Here is a 17,891-nt window from a genome sequence, read left to right on the forward strand (position 1 = left end):
GAAAATCTCCAGCCTCTATTAGACCGGGGAGGGAGCACAGTGACAGAGAATGAGGAAAAGGCTGAGGTACTTAATGCCTTCTTCGCCTCAGTCTTTAATAGTAAGACCAGTTCTCTGGTTACGCAGCCCCCTGAGCTGGAAGATAGGGCAGGAACCAGAATGGAGCCCCCATAATCCAGGAGGAAATGGTTAGTGACCTGCTACACCACTTGGACACTCACAAGTCTATGGGGCCTGATGAGATCCACCCAAGAGTACTGAAGGAACTGGCAGAAGTGCTCACCAAGCCCCCTTCCATCATTTACCAGCAGTCCTGGCTAACTGGGGAGGTCCCAGTTGACTGGAGATTAGCGAATGTGACACCCATCTTCAAGAAGGGCCGGAAGGAGGATCCAGGGAACTACAGGCCTGTCAGCCTGACCTTGGTACCAGGGAAGCTGATGGAGCAGATCATCCTGAGTGCCATCACACGGCATGTAGAGGATAACCAAGGGATCAAGCCCAACCAGCACGGGTTTAGGAAAGGCAGGTCCTGCTTGACCAACCTGGTCTTCTACGACAAGGTGACCAGCCTAGTGGATGAGGGGAAAGGTTGTGGATGTTGTCTATCTAGACTTCAGTAAAGCCTTTGACACGGTTTCCCACAGCATTCTCTTGGAGAAACTGGCTGCTCATGGCTTGGACGAGTGTACTCTTCACTGGGTAAAGAACTGGCTGGATGGCTGGGCCCAGAGAGTGGTGGTGAATGGAGTTTACTCCAGTTGGCGGCTGGTCACAAGTGGCGTCCCCCAGGGCTCAGTGTTGGGGCCAGTTCTGTTTAATATCTTTATCAATGTTCTGGACGAAGGGATCGAGTGCACCCTCAGTCAGTTTGCAGACGACACCAAGTTGTGCAGGAGTGTTGATCTGCTTGAGGGGAGGAAGGCTCTGCAGAGGGATCTGGACAGGCTGGATCGATGGGCTGAGGCCAACTGTATGAGGTTCAACAAGGCGGAGTGCAAGGTCCTGCACTTGGGCCACAACAACTCCATGCAACGCTACAGGCCTGGGGAAGAGTGGCTGGAAAGCTGCCCAGCAGAGAAGGACCTGGGGGTGTTGGTTGACAGCCAGCTGAACATGAGGCAGCAGTGTGCCCAGGTGGCCAAGAAAGCCAATGGCATCCTGGCTTGTATCAAAAATAGTGTGGCCAGCAGGACTAGGGCAGTGATTGTGCCCCTGTACTCAGCACTGGTGAGGCCGCACCTCAAATACTGTGTTCAGTTTTGGGCCCCTCACTACAAGACAGACATTGAGGTGCTGGAGCATGTCCAGAGAAGGGCAACGAAGCTGGTGAAGGGTCTGGAGCACAAGTCTGATGAGGAGCGGCTGAGGGAACTGGGGTTGTTTAGCCTGGAGAAAAGGAGGCTGAGGGGAGACCTTATTGCTCTCTACAGCTACCTGAAAGGAGGTTGTAGAGAGGTGGGGGTCGGTCTCTTCTCCCAGGTAACGAGTGATAGGACGAGAGGAAATGGCCTCAAGTTGCACCACGGGAGGTTTAGACTGGATATTAGGAAATTTTACTTCCCTGAAAGGGTTATCAAGCATTAGAACAGGCTGCCCAGGGAAGTGGTTGAGCCACCATCCCTGGAGGTATTTAAAAGACGTTTGGATGAGGTGCTTAGGGACATGGTATAGTGGTGGTCTTGGTAGTGTTAGGTTTACGGTTGGACTTGATGATCATCTTAAAGGTCTTTTCCAACCCATACAATTCTGTAACTCATAGTATATTGTGTATTCTAACCTATGGTAAGCAGCCTGAAATGTGGACAAACAATAAAACCAGTTGTTTGCTAGTTGGGATTTCGTTGGGGTTTTTTTGGTAGTGAAGGTCTGGCTAGAAAGCAATTCTGATACCTACAAGGAGATTACTGAAAAAAACAGGCAAGAAAGGTGGATTTTATACTTGTAACCAAGGTCGTGCACCATTATGATCTGTTAAGCCCCCAAGAGGCAAAACAAGAAGTTTTGCACAACAGGTTCCTCTGAAGTCAGTAAGAAATCAGCTGTTTAAGGAATCTGAAATTTTGAGGCAACAATGCAGAATTAATAATGCCTGAATACTTACAAAAAAGAGATCCAGAGAACTCCACCATAGAGCTCAGCTTTGCAACTGGCTTTGTGCTGGAAACATTCCCTCCCTAGTATGTCAGTTACAGAATTGATTTTTCTGTATTACAGAAACTCCAAATACTGATATTAGGACTTACATTCACACACTTCAGTAGTGACATATCAAAGTGGGGGGGTTTTGGTTGCTTGTTTTTAATTAAATACAGATTTTTTTTCCCTGGGCCAGCATGTCATACCATGGTAACAGCTTCTTTACCTCCAAGAAATTTCATATATGTCTGCTCCAAAGTGCACAGAACTAAGGCTTCTTAGCAAAAAGCTATTACATATTTTCTTTGAACCATTCACATTTCTGCCTCCCCCAACAGATTTGTTACTCCTCTCCCCTTCTCCTTTAAGAAGTCTCTTTCTTCACTTCTTCCTAAAGCTCACCTGAAACATCTCTGAGTAAACGGGACATTTTTAACCTAAACCTTTTGATCACATTAAAAGGTTCATCAGTCTTGTAGTGGGACAAGTTTAGTAAAGATAGCATTGCCCATAGTCAAGATGACAAAAGCTAAACAAAATCAGAAGTCAGGATGGTGAAGCTTCTTTTGCAGAAGCAGGAGGTTAACTGGTAACAAATTCTAGGAAAGAGTGAATTTAGGAAGCTTTCAGAAAGAAAGCTACATTGTTCATATGAAAAAGTGTAATTTAAAACAGTGCACATTTTCTGGTTGCATGGTTTGAGGGCAGGGGGAAAAAAAAATAATCAACCAACAGTTTGGAAACTCCGTTTTACTGAAATTGCATAATTCAATAATTTATCTTATTGATAGTATGTCTGAGTTTATTCCATTATGGTAATGTCATTTTGCCTGATACTTCAATTAGGGCACTGCAACCACAAACTCAATGTCAATGTAGCAGTACCTAACAAAACCTTTCACTCTGAACACTACTAAGTGATCATTGCCATCCTCCCAAGAACATCAACATACATCATATACTTTTTTTCACTAGTCCCTAGTCACCTCTCCTCCACATGACTTCATTCAGAATAAGCACTGTCAAGGCAGCCTTTGTAAAGAGAGCAGAAAAAAGCTTCTCTCTTTTTTTAAGTGGCAACTACGTCTTTTCAACCCTCAACTCATACATGGAGAGGACAGTTAAAATAATTACATTAATTTTAGTTTATAAATCTAGCTTTTCAGACTTAGACACCTAATAAGACAATGCAGAAAAATAAGTCAAATGAGATTATCCACTGTTTCTTACCTAACCATTTGTAGAAGAAATAAAGTAAGACCAGCATGACACAACAGATGACAACAAACAAGATAACTGTTACAGGGGTGAAAGTAACATTTTCTTCCTTCTTCCGTCTTGTTTCTCTCTCCCCAGGACTTGCTATTGCTTTCAAATTCTCACTGTTTTAAGAAAACAACAAACACATTTACCTCAGACAACAGATTATGAAAACATTTTACCTAGACCAGAATTGTTGGTTACAAAGCATTTAGGCTGACAGCATTTCAGTCTAATCCTTAATACCATTTCTAGACTTAAAAATTACAGAAAAATGGTGTTGCATCTGAACCCCCATACGATGGGGTTACTATTAGCTGTCTATACCCTAGACTGCCGTAGAGCTGTCAGGATGCAGACTGCAGTAGAGCAGCTAAACCCCAAAACATTGATTTTGAATACACTGATTGGCTGCGCATAGTTAATGCTATCTTGATAAGGCAGAACCCTGGCTGGAAGTGGACTAAGTGACTCACCAGCACGGTGAGTCCTTCCCAGCCAAGGACGTTTGACCATATTTCTATTCGTATCTATTACTCTCATATTCTTGGCTTAGAATAGGATGATTTGGTATGCTTATTGTTTCAGTTTCTCTCCATTTTTTCATGGAGATATGAACTTCTAATCTAGCATAGATCACAAGGAAAAGATTCTTAACTGCCCTCCTTTCCAATTGTGTAGCGATTGCCAACTTTAAGGAGTACCCCCAACCAAAACCCTGATCCATGTGAGGAAAAGTAGTCCAATATCAAGACTCTTAAACTCCTTTTCAGGATGCACGCATTCAACTTTATTAGCACATCACCTCTGACTACAATATTTCTTGGGCTAAATGTAGTCAATCTGATAAATATGCCTATGATAAATCAAAATAATGGGTATTACACAGTTTCAAAACATCAACTATAGACATTAAGTGTCTGCAAAAACCATTCACATTAGCAGAATGAAGCTAGCTAAGTACTAGTTCTTTTACCCTTATACCTCATAATTACAGAGTAAATGAAGAGAGGGGGTGTAATTGGGGATTTTCACTAGCAATAAGATTTCTGTGCATACATACTCCATATTTATACCTCACCATGCAAAATAAGGAGACTTAAATTGTTGTGTTTGTTCTTTGAGCAGATAGCCCTACTACTCTTTAGTACAGACGCTAGTGCAACTTGCCCATCAGATAGCATGTTCCTGATGAATCCCAGGACCTACCTACAAAATGCTGAATTCAGCACTGAAATAGCTACCTTCAAAAGAAAAAACCCACAGGAGTAAGACACTTTGTTAGATGAACCACCTTCTCAGAGGACATGCTTTGAATAAGCAGCTTTTAAAAAAAAGCTCACCCTAGATTTATGAAAGTGCACTTTAACAAGTTTAATATAATTACATCTAGGTTTTTTTCAATATGGGAGACAGCATCACATTTTCTTATTTTAGCATTCAGTGCAGCCACACCTTATAGCACTGCAGGGTGAAAAAGAAGCATAATCAGATCCAACCTTTAAAAAAAGAAACACACACCCCCTCCTTCTACTTCTTTAATCTCTCTAAAATAACTAGATTTGCATAACTAGTGGGAAAGAGGAAGCTGTTGTTATCACATACAATCCACTCCCTGTTGTTCTGGTGAACAAAGCAGGAGAACACCACTGAGAACGGGAAGCCTAGGTAGTAAGGCACACTGGTCCATTCAACATATGCAGACATCCAAGAAATACTGCAGAATAATACCATGCTCTGAAAGACCAGCTATATCCAGTTTAACCCCAGACTAAAAACAGTTCTGTGCATCAAGTGTGCTTCACTTCACTAAAAGCTGCACACCCCTCAAGCACTGTGCAGAAACCCCTACTACACCTCGTTTCCCTCCATTTGCCATTACTCCACGCTTCCACTCCCTCCCCTTCCAGGCACAGGAACTGCTGCTGCCTCCTTGCCCCTGCCTAGTCCTAGAGCCACTATTGCCCCTGGCTCTGTTGCTTCACCAGATAACACACAAAGCTGAAGCAGATAAGCCTGGCTGGACTTTAACTGTCTGGAGCCACCCAGACACAGCATTCCCCAGTGCTCCTAGTGGCAGGAGTGCAGTGCAGAGACATCCCAGAGGGTGCTGCACAGCCAGCCGGGACAAAGCAGTTGTACAGATCCCTGCCAATGCAGACACTACATACAACTACATATAACTCCATATGTATCTCTTGGATCACTGGATGTTAAAGGTGTCATTAAAATACCTACTTTCTATCATGGATACTAGAGTATTATGATGCTAGTTATAGAGTATTTGGCAATTTGTCAAAATGTTAACTCATTCCTCCTCCCAAGAGCTGCATTATCCCTCAGGGACTTTTACAATCTACTACTTAAGGTTCCTCAAAGACCTACAGTGATGTTTTCAAAGGTTGCAGTGCTCAAGCATTTCATGGCAAAGCAGCTAATTGCACCTAGAGCTTCTAATTTTTTAGCTACCAACCTAAAAGAATATAATTTCTCACTGATCATAGTCACAGTTTTCACAAATTTGTAGTTCACATAATTTAAGCAGTTCCATTTAACAAACTTACAGTTCTGCTACTCCGCTCCAGTAGCCTCCTAGTGCCACTGTAAACACAGCAATTAGGAAGATGACAACCATACTGTAATCAAACTCTGGCAAAGGTGGTGAATACAGAGTCACATTAACTTCATTTCCAAGCGTCTAAAAAAAACAAACAACAAAAAACCAAAAAACAACAAACAACAGCATACAAGTTGGTCCATAAGGACAACAAAGAAATTATATTGCTTATTTTCCAACAAGATGCACATCATGATTTCCTGCTCTTAACCTACACAATGCTGAGAGCAAGTTTTCAATGTACGGGACAAGACATCCCATATATCTGCCGTGGTCATTGTAAAGAAGCAATGCTTTCCATGGTACCTTTCAGGATGGTCAGGTTTGAAAACAACCCTATTACTACTGCTGTGGAAACACATGGATACCACAAGGCAAAATAGTACTTCTTTGCACTCTTTCAACACTTCTGACAAGTTGTGCCTCTAGCCCAAAAGCTTTTAATTCCCCAAATATACCAAGTACTATCAGAAACTTCTGCTCTGCAGGAAAGCATCTCTGAGTCAATGAACTTGAAATACAAACTCACAGGTCCACTGAGATATCAGCAGAGGTCTACCTCTAGCTCTTGAAACCACAAAACTCACAGTTCAGGTATAGGGATAATGCTTCAGACAGGACACAGTGAAAACTCAAGGTGGCAGAAAGTTACTTAACAGCTTTACACAAACATGATTTGAGATGGATTCAGAAGAAAAGCAAGCAATTTCATGCTACTTAAAAAAATTAAGACCAAGTAAAAAACCAATCAGCTGAAGGACACTGAAGAAGATAGGAGGGAACACAGAGACATAACTGATACCAAATTGTACAAAAATCTTGAAAGCAAACCCAAGATGCTTCATTTGACTGCAAGGTGAGATTTAAGAAACAAAGGATGATAATTTAGCAGGAAATGGAAGGTGGTAGGGAAGAAAGGTTTGCTGTTGTAGTCAAAGTAAGTCAAGGCATCTAAAGCAATCCTGCAATGAAAGCAGACTTCAGAGATGCAGTAGAAAACCAGATTTATTAACAGCCTGCATGTGGGATAAAAGCAGGAGAGGAGATGAACATGCCAGGCAGGTTTGGCTACAGGAAGATCAAAGTGGCAGTGGAGAGACCGAATGGGAAGCCAAGTAGTGTAGTGGAATATACTGGCCATATGTGAAGAAAGCTGATTCATTTCAGCATCTGAATTATCTAATTACAGATATTAACCTTCCTGCAGGCTAAAGAAGTCAGAATCATTCCTTTGCCTGAAGTTATGGAAGTTCAGAAAACAAGAAAGAAAATTAAATTCTAGTGAAACATTGCAGTTGTATGAAGTGGAACATAACATTAGATATAGGCAAAAAACCCCTATTCAAATTACAGCATCCTGCATGTAAAAAAAGAAAACAAAACCCCAAACAAACCAAAACACAAACAGACACAAAAAAGTGCCAAAAAACCCCCAAGAAACCTAAAAGCTTATACATTTTTAGTATTAAATTCCAACATGTCTTAATTCAGTTTTTCCTTTAAGTTTCATAAATCTTATAAAGTATAATTCACATTAGAATCTTGAGTGATTGTTTCTTTTTGTTCCTATTGTTCTGCTCTTCACTAAAAACTTGCAAAGTCTCAACTTCCACCACAGGGAGCACTAGAATCAAATACATTGCATCAGATAACAACTCTACAAGAGAGCTGTCCACTTACTAGAAGGTTGGTAACACTCTGCTATTGCTATCAAGACTCATAGTACACCTGACTTGAATGGTGAAAGCTAACAGAGATGAAGTCTTCTAAGAAAAAGTAGAAAGAATGCTTATACAAACTAGCTACCCTCAGACTGGTGCTGTCTCTCTCTTATAAATAAAAGGAGAAAGTTGGAAGCCTTGAAAAGAGTTAAAACAGAAACACAACTGTAGTAGGAAGAGTACAACGGCTACCAGCTTCTAAGCAGCACATATCATTCAAAACAACAGCTGCCAGTGACATGACAGGCGGCTTTGGCAAAAACTACATCAGAACTAGGAAAGGATCCCTTCTAGTCTAGGCTGTGTTCCTCACCACTTTTATGAAGGCAGTCTCATTATAAGACAAAACTGAATTCTTTGATTCAACAGCAGTACGAGACATCATCTGGCACACTAATCTACTAGCAAAGTTACTTTGGTGAATTACTATAGCTATACAGAAGTGATTCTACATGACACCACCCCAAGCAGCACTAGGTAATAAAGTGGTGCAGAGAAGATTCAGAACAAATTAGGGATCTAACCTTGCCCTAGTTCCCTTTCGTGTTAGTAGGGCATATCTTAAAACCACTCAACTAAGCAAACAACACTTCTCTTACTTGAACGAACAAATGTCAAGACAGAGGACAACCCGAACCAAAGCACAGTATTCACCAAGACTATGGCAGACTGAGGACAGTCATCACAAACCTTCAGTCATGTCAATGCTCCGCAAGAGCCAATCTTTAATGGGAACAGACAGAAAACCACCGAAGTCCTATACATCTAGGCACGGTTTCAGTTTGCATACTTACCTAAGACAACCTCCCATGGCAGCTCTGAAGATTAAGAGCAGAAATGGTGAAGTGAGCTTGCAAATTCAATCCAAGAAGCTAAGACTACACAGGTTAGTGCTAGCCTCTGCTATTCACAGAAAAACGTGTGCAGTGCAACTCCTGCCCAGCAAAGCTATTTAACACTAAACAAAACAACAACAAAATAACAACAGGAAAAGCCACACCGGAGAAAAGATACTGTTTTCTTTAAAACCCTCTGCAATATTCTGTATCCTAATATTACATGTCAAGGAAAACAAACTCCAAATACCCTGAAAACAAACTCCCCTGCTTGTAAAGTGTAGGAGATAGCACAACTCACACATTTTAATGACACACACTTGGCATCTCACCATGAACTCATCAGCAGAAACTCAAACTATACTGCCTATCTGCTCTGTAACAGATACTGTCATGCTATATAAAGAGAGCTCATCATCTAGCAAAGCCAAAAAAACCCTCAACTTCATCAAGATCCAACCTGCTAAGGTACCGCTTGCCTGAAAGATATCATGCCAGTATATACAAGCTCCACTGTTCTAGCTTCTGCACTAAAGGAACAGCCCTCTAGGGCTATAGCTCTTGATGTATGTCAGGCATCTGCAATTGTATACAAGTCCACTGGAAGACTGCTTATCTTGTTTAACAGGAACACTTCTAAGATTACCCTCCCTCCAGTTAGGTATTATGTTTCCCTTTCTTAGTGTTCTAATTAATCATTCTCTCAAATTAGCCTGAATTAGGAAGACTAGCACTTCCACAACTTAATATCCATCCCCCTCTGTGAGACTGAAAGCAGTATCTATGCACATTCAAATCAGGTAGACATCCATATCTGACCTGAAATTATTTTATTTATTTGTTCAAAAACCTAAGTTTATACAAACCATAACATGCTGAAGTTATATTACTTACCAGCTGCATATCTACTATGTCATTATATCTTATAAGAGCAACTGGAAGAGTCACATCTTCAAAATCAGTCTTGTTATCTGAAAGAGGAGACTAAAAGAGAAAGTGTCAGTGATAAGAATGTTGAGCCTAATTGCAAAGCAAGTTAGATCCCTAAAAACAGATTATCCTTTAAACTTCAATGTATGTGTAGAAAGTGGGAAAAAAGAGCTTATTCATCACCTTTTGCAAAAGGTTAATGAAGACAGATGTACTTAAATCAAAACAGGTAATACTAGCAACACATCTGGATTCATAAAGTTCTTATGCTTTTATAGTATTACAAGGGTATTACAAGTATTACTAGTATTACAAGTATTACGAATCAAAACTCTTTTTATTCTCTATGCTTTAAAAACAAGATTAACTTTTCATGATAATCACACAAATTCATAAATTGCAAATATTTGTTCATACATGTTGCAGCTGTAATAGAGAACAAAAAAGCAACAGAGTATCTGTAAAGGTATCTCAAAAAGCCTTTTTTTAATTTCCAATTTTGGATTACATTTTCCTAACTTATTTTTGTCACATGTGTCTCAAACAAAGTATCACCTTAGATTACAGGGATTTCAGAGTACACTAAAATTAGGGAATGATAAAGACAAGCACTTGCATACAGAAACATGATTAAAGATACAAGGAACAGACAAAAAATACAAGTCAGCTGTAGATACTTTTAGATGATATAACGCAGTGCTGCACAGACCTAACTCAGAATGACCCTCTTGGTCTCAGGAACAGCAGTCGCACCAGCACAGCGCTCTGTGGGGAAGGTCAATGACTCATGCTGAAATCCCACGTTACCAGGGTCCTCTGCTTTTGGGGTTTTTCTCAGCTAACCCTGCACAACACTGCATTGGACCAAGTAGATAAGACACTATTTCACTACAGAAGAAAACTATATGTTGTAACTTACCAGCCTAGGTTTACTGGCAATCAACAGCATTTTAGCACCCAAACTTTGTGCAATTCTTGCTTTCTCCAAAAAAGTGCAGTTTCCTCTCATCACTACAACTGCTTTGTCCTTCATTAAGCCAGAAGGAACTTCAGAAGAATTGCAGAGTACCGTAGAAGTCAGGTTTTCCAGAGTCCTGAAAGTCTGCAGAGAGAAGAGGAATGTGATGAAAGTAGGAAATTTGATACTGCAAACTAATCTAGAAGACATTACTATGCTCCCTAATTTGAGGTTTGCCAGAAAGAGATGTAACAGAAAGGAATCATGAATTCAGGAATATAAAATCAGAGCAGCAGTTTCTGCAGCCTGCAATACTGAGGGACATTTAGAGCAGTGTATAGCTGAAATATCTGACTGTTTCTAAACACAATTTCACAGCAGTTGTTGCTGTAATTTAAACATAAGAAACCGGTTATATAGAAAAATCACTGCTTGTAGTTCTGGGGAATCCAGTGTACACTCTGTGATATTTCCAAGCTTCACAAGCCAAAAGAGCACTGACAGATACAACATAACTAGAGTTCTGAAGTATAATACTTATTCAAAAACAGTTGGCGAGTCTGATAACATATTACTTATTCCAAAATAATTAAATAAAAGACTTCTATCCTTATTTCAAAGTTCAATTCCATATTGACAATTATTTTTAAATTATTGTCAGTTTTCTTTAGTTAGTCAAGACATCCCAGTGGCCAAAGTAGCACAGCAAAGATATTTGGGGCTGACAAATGATTTTTACTCTGTTTTACATTGAGTTAACCTGCTAATGAATGACAGGAGGGAAGGGAGAGAAGAGTGCCTTGATCATTTCCAAACACGAAGTATTTCCTGTTTATCAGAAGAGTGCCTAAAGAAAAAAGATTTGTTTCTGCCTCATACCCCAGTTTGGCTCAAAGACACACACTCCGAAAATATGGCATGATGATACATTTCAGATAACCTCCTATTCCACCATGTTTTCAAGACAATTAAACAGATCAAACTGATGAATCAATATAACAAATCTGTTTCACAAGTTTACAACATTTTTGTAAACAAATAAACAGAAGTTTTACTCACAAATCTAAAACTTGGACATACTGATAACACCCAAAGGAAAAAATTAACAGTATTAGTTGAATATATAAAGTTATTTAAAACCAGTTCAAAGCACAGAGAGAGTATCACCTTTATAAACTTTAGGAGCTGACTTTTTAAAGTACAGAAGTGTTCACTATCGAGGTTTTTTTGTTGTTTTGCGGGGGACGGACAGACAGGATGGGACATGACACCACATAACCCAAAAGGGTAAGTATTCAGTGTAGCACCTATTTAACTCAAAATTTTGAAGACCAGTTATAGCTGATCCAAATTCATATTGCATTCTAGTTTTCTTAGGGAGTATGATTATAAGCTACTTACTGCATTGTCCAGGCTCTTTGGAAGAGATATCCAATTAGAATTGTAAATTATGCAGTAATCCTTTGCTACTGGAGGCACACCATTTCCAGAAGCATGCAGGATCCCCTCATCTGCAGTTACCTGCAATAAACCAGGGTGTTCTGAATTAAACAAAGTTCAGACTATCAGTACACAGATATTCTTCTAAAAACCTGTGAGGAAGAGAAAGAGCTGTTTGGAGAAAAGAAATTTATTCAGTTAATTATTTTATATATTGATTGATTCCATGAGAAATGGGTAGCTTGAAAGTAGGATGGAAAAATAGTAAAAATCAAGTCACTGTATAAAACTATTTATCCTCATTTCAAATACAATGTATTTGTTACATGTCCAGTTCATGTCACCAAGCAGAATACCATCAAGAAACCTAGGCAAATGATTTCAGATTCTGTCTCCTATACTTTCCAGTAAGTGTAAAATTTTACATAGAACACAATTAAAACAGTACATGGAAAAGTGGATTAAAGTCCTTCTCTCCTTGCAGACTCTACAATTTTCCCTACTAAGAAAGGCAATTCCTATAATATTTTTTTAATCAAATAACTGTAAACACAAAGAGATCAACTAGTGTACTTTCAGAAGAATTAGTTAAGGAAATACTGGTGTCTCTTAAGATTACTCTTGGAGTACCTCACGTAATGATTTCTGTTATTTACTAATACATATGAATTTTAAAACTTCTGATAATTTTAGGGTTATATACTTCTCCCCAAGCATTAATATACTAATAAAGGTCAGGTATCTAAGTGGATGAATGAACAGACTAAGGATTAGATGTAGCTACAGCTGCGAAGTACTGAAAACAAATAAGTGTCCTTTGGACCTCAAAGAAGTGTCACCTTAAGAAAACTGGGAGATGATCTCATTTTGACTGTTTTTCTTGAGAGAGAAACTGACCTCCATATCAGGAAGTATCAACAGATTAAAAAAAATCAAATCCTGTTGTAAATTGCAGGTTTGTCTGAAAGAACACTGAGATACTAAGCTAGAAGCAGGCATGGGTAAGGGGGGAAAGCCCAAATATGTCAGATGTACAATGCTAATTATCTACAGTGCTATAGAGGCATTTCTCCTCAGGCTAGCCTATCAGTATTCTGCAGCAAGTGAGAACTAGAGAGAAAAGAAAAACATGCGACAATATTGTTTCAGAGGTTTATGTCTGCCTGGTTTGAAGAGTAAAAAACCTTCTCCACAGGAAACCATTATAGAGCATGAACCATAGAGCATGAACATCTGCTGGGAGAACCGTGTCAAAGGGGCTGGGGCTGAGCTCATTAACTGTTTAACATATAACAGTTCTTCAGCTGTCAGCTAAAATAGGTTGTTCCATGATTTATGATGAGCACAAAAATTATCAAGCTTCCCCCTTAAGTGCACTCACCTAAAAGTATAAGCTAATGGCAAATTAAAAGCAATAAAGACTTCCAACAGGTGCAAACCCCAGATGTTTCCATCCATTAAAAGCTCTTTCTGCTTCACGAAGTAGAATAATACATGTTTTCTGGGTTCCCAGAAATCAAGCATTAATGCTACACAAGCGTAAGCCTACCTGGAAGGAGTGATTACTTGCTTATTTGCATGTTTTGCTTGGAAAGCTTCCCTTCTCTGGGGATCAGGAAATCAGGAAACAAAATTCTTGCTCACGAGGTGGGGGGAAGGAGGACCAGAGCATGACATTCACCCTCAAGTATTTATTGCTGAGCTATGACGACAGCATTTAATAGTTAAAAATGAAGAGAAACACTACATGCTACACCTCACTTGGAATATCTCCACTGAAATCCTGCTGCATCCAGCTGAACTTTTATTTTCTAATTGCTTCAGTATCCTTCTTTCACAACAGGCAAGGGCTACTGGTTTGGGTACGTGGCCTTGCAGTCCAGCTGTGCCACTGAATAGTACAAAACAAATCTTGCTCTCAGCATACGTGAAAAGTAAAAATTTCTTACTGAGCACGTTTTCAATCTTATTACTTAAGTAGAAGACTAAGAGTGTGTCCACAAAACTGCTCCTGAAAAGATTAACCTGCTTGCATAGGCTGACTTGCTCCAGCATAAACATGTTCCCACATGGAGTGGAGGCGTGACAGCTGTCCTTACCTAAAGGGGCATCATCATCTCCTTTCACTGCAGGTTCAGACAATTCCCAATGGCCCCTCACCTTCAAACAAATTTCTTCCTAATTTTGACAGGTGGGTCCATCATATTTCCTTCCTTTACCACCTTTAAACTTTTCTTGTATAATTCCTTATCTTTGATAGAGAAGAAGACATCTCATACTGACTCTTAATCCTTATTTTTCCTAACACATCCCTGTCACTGCAGGGATATAAGATAGGGTGACTGTTGAGCTTTGCAGTGCACCAGTAACTCCACCACATAGAATACTGGAAGTTATACGAACCAGTGGACACAGAGACCAAACCAAGCCTATATTCACAATCCACCACAGTTACCATCTAGATAAGACATACAAGAAACTCGAAGGTACAGAACAGGGAGAAGGTATTTTGTCCATAGCAAGTAACAACATAAACCTCACAGAAACATAAAAAGGTAGGAAAAAAATAGCCATGAACAGAACAAGCATCATTTCGTAGTTCTGCCAGTGGCCCTGCGACGCACAAACTGCCCCTCCTTCCCTCCCTCTGGGCATTGTGACCCAGGGGAACCAGTGCCCATGCTCAGAGTGCAGCAGTGGTCCTTCCCAGAACACCTACTACCTTCCAGAGCGCTAACTCCCCATGCTGTTAGTCTCAGGATACTGTTCTTGAGGCTGAATGACCTGGTCTAATGCTCACCACTGCTACAATTGCATTTGTAGAGCAAAGGAGGAGGCAGGACACGGGGCCTCGAGTCTTACAGAAGGGCAGGAGAAGCCCCTTCCCTTGTCAGCAGCAGCAAACCATTGGGTTAAGGAGCAAAGCCGCTCTTCAGAAAACCCCAACACAACTAACGACAGCTATGTGGGACTCACAAACAGCGAGGGAGCACTTCGTACAGATGCAAACGACTTCACCCAAAGACATTCTCAAGGCACTAACAAACTGCGCTGCACACCTACTGTTGAGCATATCCAGTGGTGACTTCCTACACAGGAAAGTACGCTGCATCCTGCCTTACCAAAACAAGGTAAAAATTATGTTAAAAACAAGCTAACAAACAAGCAAACCCCAACAACAAAACAACTTAGTGGAGCAGCCTTTAATAAAGATATGCCCTTCATACTGCTTAAGCAGATTACAAAGGTTTTTGGCTTCCCCATTTCACTACTCCATTAGGCAGAAAGCAATCTACCAGATTTCCATGGCAATATACACCTCTGTGCAGAGAGAAGCTGCAAAAATGTCCCATATAGGAACCAAAATGGCACTTAAAATGAACAAGCCAAAAGCCAGGACACATACACACACCACGAGCTTTCCCCCTCCCCCAGTATCCCAATTTAAATACCTCTAGAAACAACATCAGCATTTATCTACACAGGCACCCAGATCTGTCATCCAAACCCACCAACGCGTGACCGGAGCCCGCGCCCGGCCTGTGCTCCCCGGGCACAGGGGAGAGGGCAGGGGCTCGGGGGAGGTGGAGGGGGACCAAGGGGCCTTGCCCAAGGCAGGCCGGGAGGCCCGAAGCCACCCCGGGACACACTTCAGAGCCAAACCGCCCCTGAGGCGTTTGGGGGCGGAGGCGCACACCAGCCCAGCCGGAGGAGACGAGGGCTACGCGGGCCCTGCCCGCAGCGGTCAGGGTCCTCTAGGGAACGGTTCCAGGGGGATAAGGCGGATAGAGGAAGCCCCTCAGCCGGCAGAGGAGGGGGAGCGACGGGCGGCCCGGCCGGCCCCGCCGCCACCCCGCACAAGCGGCGCGGCCCAGGCCGGCCCAGGAGCCGAGCCCCAGCGCCTCCCGCGGCGAGGGCAGCGCAGCCCCTTACCGGCGGGAGCAGCAGGCCCCACAGCGCGACCCACAGCAGCCCGGCGGCCCTCATCTTCCTCAGCGGCCGCCGCCACCGGCTCGGGGAAGGGCCTCGGCTGGGCTCGGGCTCCCCACGGCCGCCACGGAGCCTTTCACCGCCGCCGGCTCCCGGAGAGGCGCCACTTCCTCTTCCGTCCGCCGCGGCCGATGGGGGCGGCTGCTCCTGCCGCCGGCGCTGCCGCCGGGACGCCGCGGCCCCCGCTTCGCCTCCGCCGCGGGGACGCCCGGCCCCCGGCCGCAGGGCGGCGCTCCCGGCGGGGCGGCGCCGCGCCGGGGGGACCAGGGCCCCGTCCCGCCGCCCCGTCCCGGCTCCTGCTGCCGGGCCCGCAGGGTGTCCCCGGGGCTGCTTCCCGGCGGGGCGGGTGTGAAGGGGTCTATCGCGAGGAGAGCCAGGACGGCCCACGCGTGTTCCTGCTGACAGCCGGGGCCGTCCCTTGCCCTCTCGTGTTTCTTTTGGCCTTGTTCTTCCGCTGTGGCTTTCTGGGTGGTCAACAGCTGTCGGCTTGTTGGGCTTCCCACCTAGCAGCTCCAAGATGTGCGGGGTTTATGTACTTAATGCTACCTGAAACCCTTCATAGCCATTACAAAGAAAAGGAAACGGTCAGTTTTGCCCCACATCTCCCAAGACAAACGTATTTCATCTCGCTCCACCCTTCTGGATGATCAAGCACACCCACAACGCCATGGGGGAGGGGTACGGTGAGGACAGCAGTGGCCCTTCAGTCAGAGCAAAAAGTACAAGAAACAGCAAAACATGACCTATAAGAAAAGGTTGAGGGAATTTGCATTGTTTGCACTAAAAAAAAAAAAAAAAGGCATTTCAGAGATGTCTTCCAGGCTTTGAAAGCATTAAAAGGGCTCTGATGCACCAGATGTAAGGGCCAGCAATGATTTGCAGGAAGGAGACAGACTGAAACAGCTCTGTGATTTACCAGCTAAGGAAGTTGTGCAACATCTTTCACTGGAGGTTTTCAGGCACTGGTTATGTAGTCCATCAGATGCCGTCTTATACGAGCACATATGGAAGATCTGTCTGACCTAAGCACTTAGCTATGATGAGTGCTCTAAAGATAATGGAAGGCCGAGACATATGTAAAGTTGATAAGGGGGATTCATACTGGGATGTGGAATGTCTAATCAAGAATTACTGTCCTTGGGAGTAAAGCACATCCTGGAGAAATACGTAAGCTAATTAAGATGGTTTTGGACAATCTGAAACTGCTAGCAGAAGTGTGATAAGGAGCACCCTTACGCAAACTATCCTCATTATAATACTAAAAATCACACTCCTTGAGCTGGAGATCCCAGCCCAAGCAGAGACCCCTCACCTTTGACCATGCACAGAATATTAAAGTAGTACTGTAGCTTTAAGATTGCAACAAGAAAATATAGACCAATAGAAAACTGCTTTGTGTAATTACTTATGCATATGTATAACTAGACTGTATAAATATTGTACCTGCATGAACGAGTGCTGTGCTAGCTTTGTGGAATCACCACCTAGCACCTGGTTTTGCACAAAAGCAGAAATAAATCGATATCTCGGCTCTGTCTGCATGTTGGGTGTTGCACACCGGGTAAAGAACTGCATTTGTGAGACAACAGTTATGTTGTCCCCTCCTGCTCCTTCCCGAAGGGTCGGGGCCTGCCTCTGGGCCAGTGTGCACAGGGAAGCGCGCAGCGAAGATAAGGAAGATTACTGGAGAAAGGAGGGGATGTGGCTGTGAGTGAGACGGCAGAGGCATGGGGGAAAAGGGAGGCAAGAGAGGGAGAGGTGAGCTGCAGTCCAGCATGAGTAAATCAACACCTTAAGTGGGTAACCCACTTGCTTGCGTTGCTCACAAACTAAGTGGTTATTAGTTATTACTACTGAGGAAGGAGGTTCCTGCATGAGTGGTTTTCCCTCTGTGTGAATTTAAGGACAAAGCCATGTAAAACATCTACAGGGAACATTGCCCACTGCATTATGGCAAATTTTCAGTAAGCTGTTCTGTTGCTGTAAAAAATCTGAACAAC

The 17,891-nt window shown here is 42.6% G+C and overlaps 1 protein-coding gene across 4 annotated transcripts in view; it reads right to left on the reverse strand.

Annotated features, from left to right (window-relative positions):
* Window positions 1–16,484, reverse strand: part of SPPL2A (signal peptide peptidase like 2A) — a 32,834-nt gene extending 16,350 nt beyond the window's left edge. For 2 of the 4 annotated variants that reach the window (XM_072869505.1, XM_072869503.1), the window contains exons 1-6: window positions 15,835–16,482; window positions 11,863–11,982; window positions 10,423–10,605; window positions 9,468–9,557; window positions 5,964–6,097; window positions 3,370–3,521 (exon numbers count right to left, since the gene is read on the reverse strand). In XM_072869505.1, coding sequence (XP_072725606.1) covers window positions 3,370–3,521; window positions 5,964–6,097; window positions 9,468–9,557; window positions 10,423–10,605; window positions 11,863–11,982; window positions 15,835–15,888 — 733 coding nt within the window. In that variant the 5' untranslated portion in view covers window positions 15,889–16,482. Of the gene's footprint in view, window positions 1–3,369; window positions 3,522–5,963; window positions 6,098–9,467; window positions 9,558–10,422; window positions 10,606–11,862; window positions 11,983–15,834 lie in introns of all 4 variants that reach the window. The other 2 variants (XM_072869504.1, XM_072869506.1) reach the window with 2 other exon arrangements.
* Between the last annotated feature and the right edge of the window lie 1,407 nt (window positions 16,485–17,891).

This window comes from Ciconia boyciana, chromosome 8 (genome assembly GCF_034638445.1).
Source record: "Ciconia boyciana chromosome 8, ASM3463844v1, whole genome shotgun sequence".
In the NCBI taxonomy this organism is placed as follows: Eukaryota; Metazoa; Chordata; class Aves; order Ciconiiformes; family Ciconiidae; genus Ciconia; species Ciconia boyciana.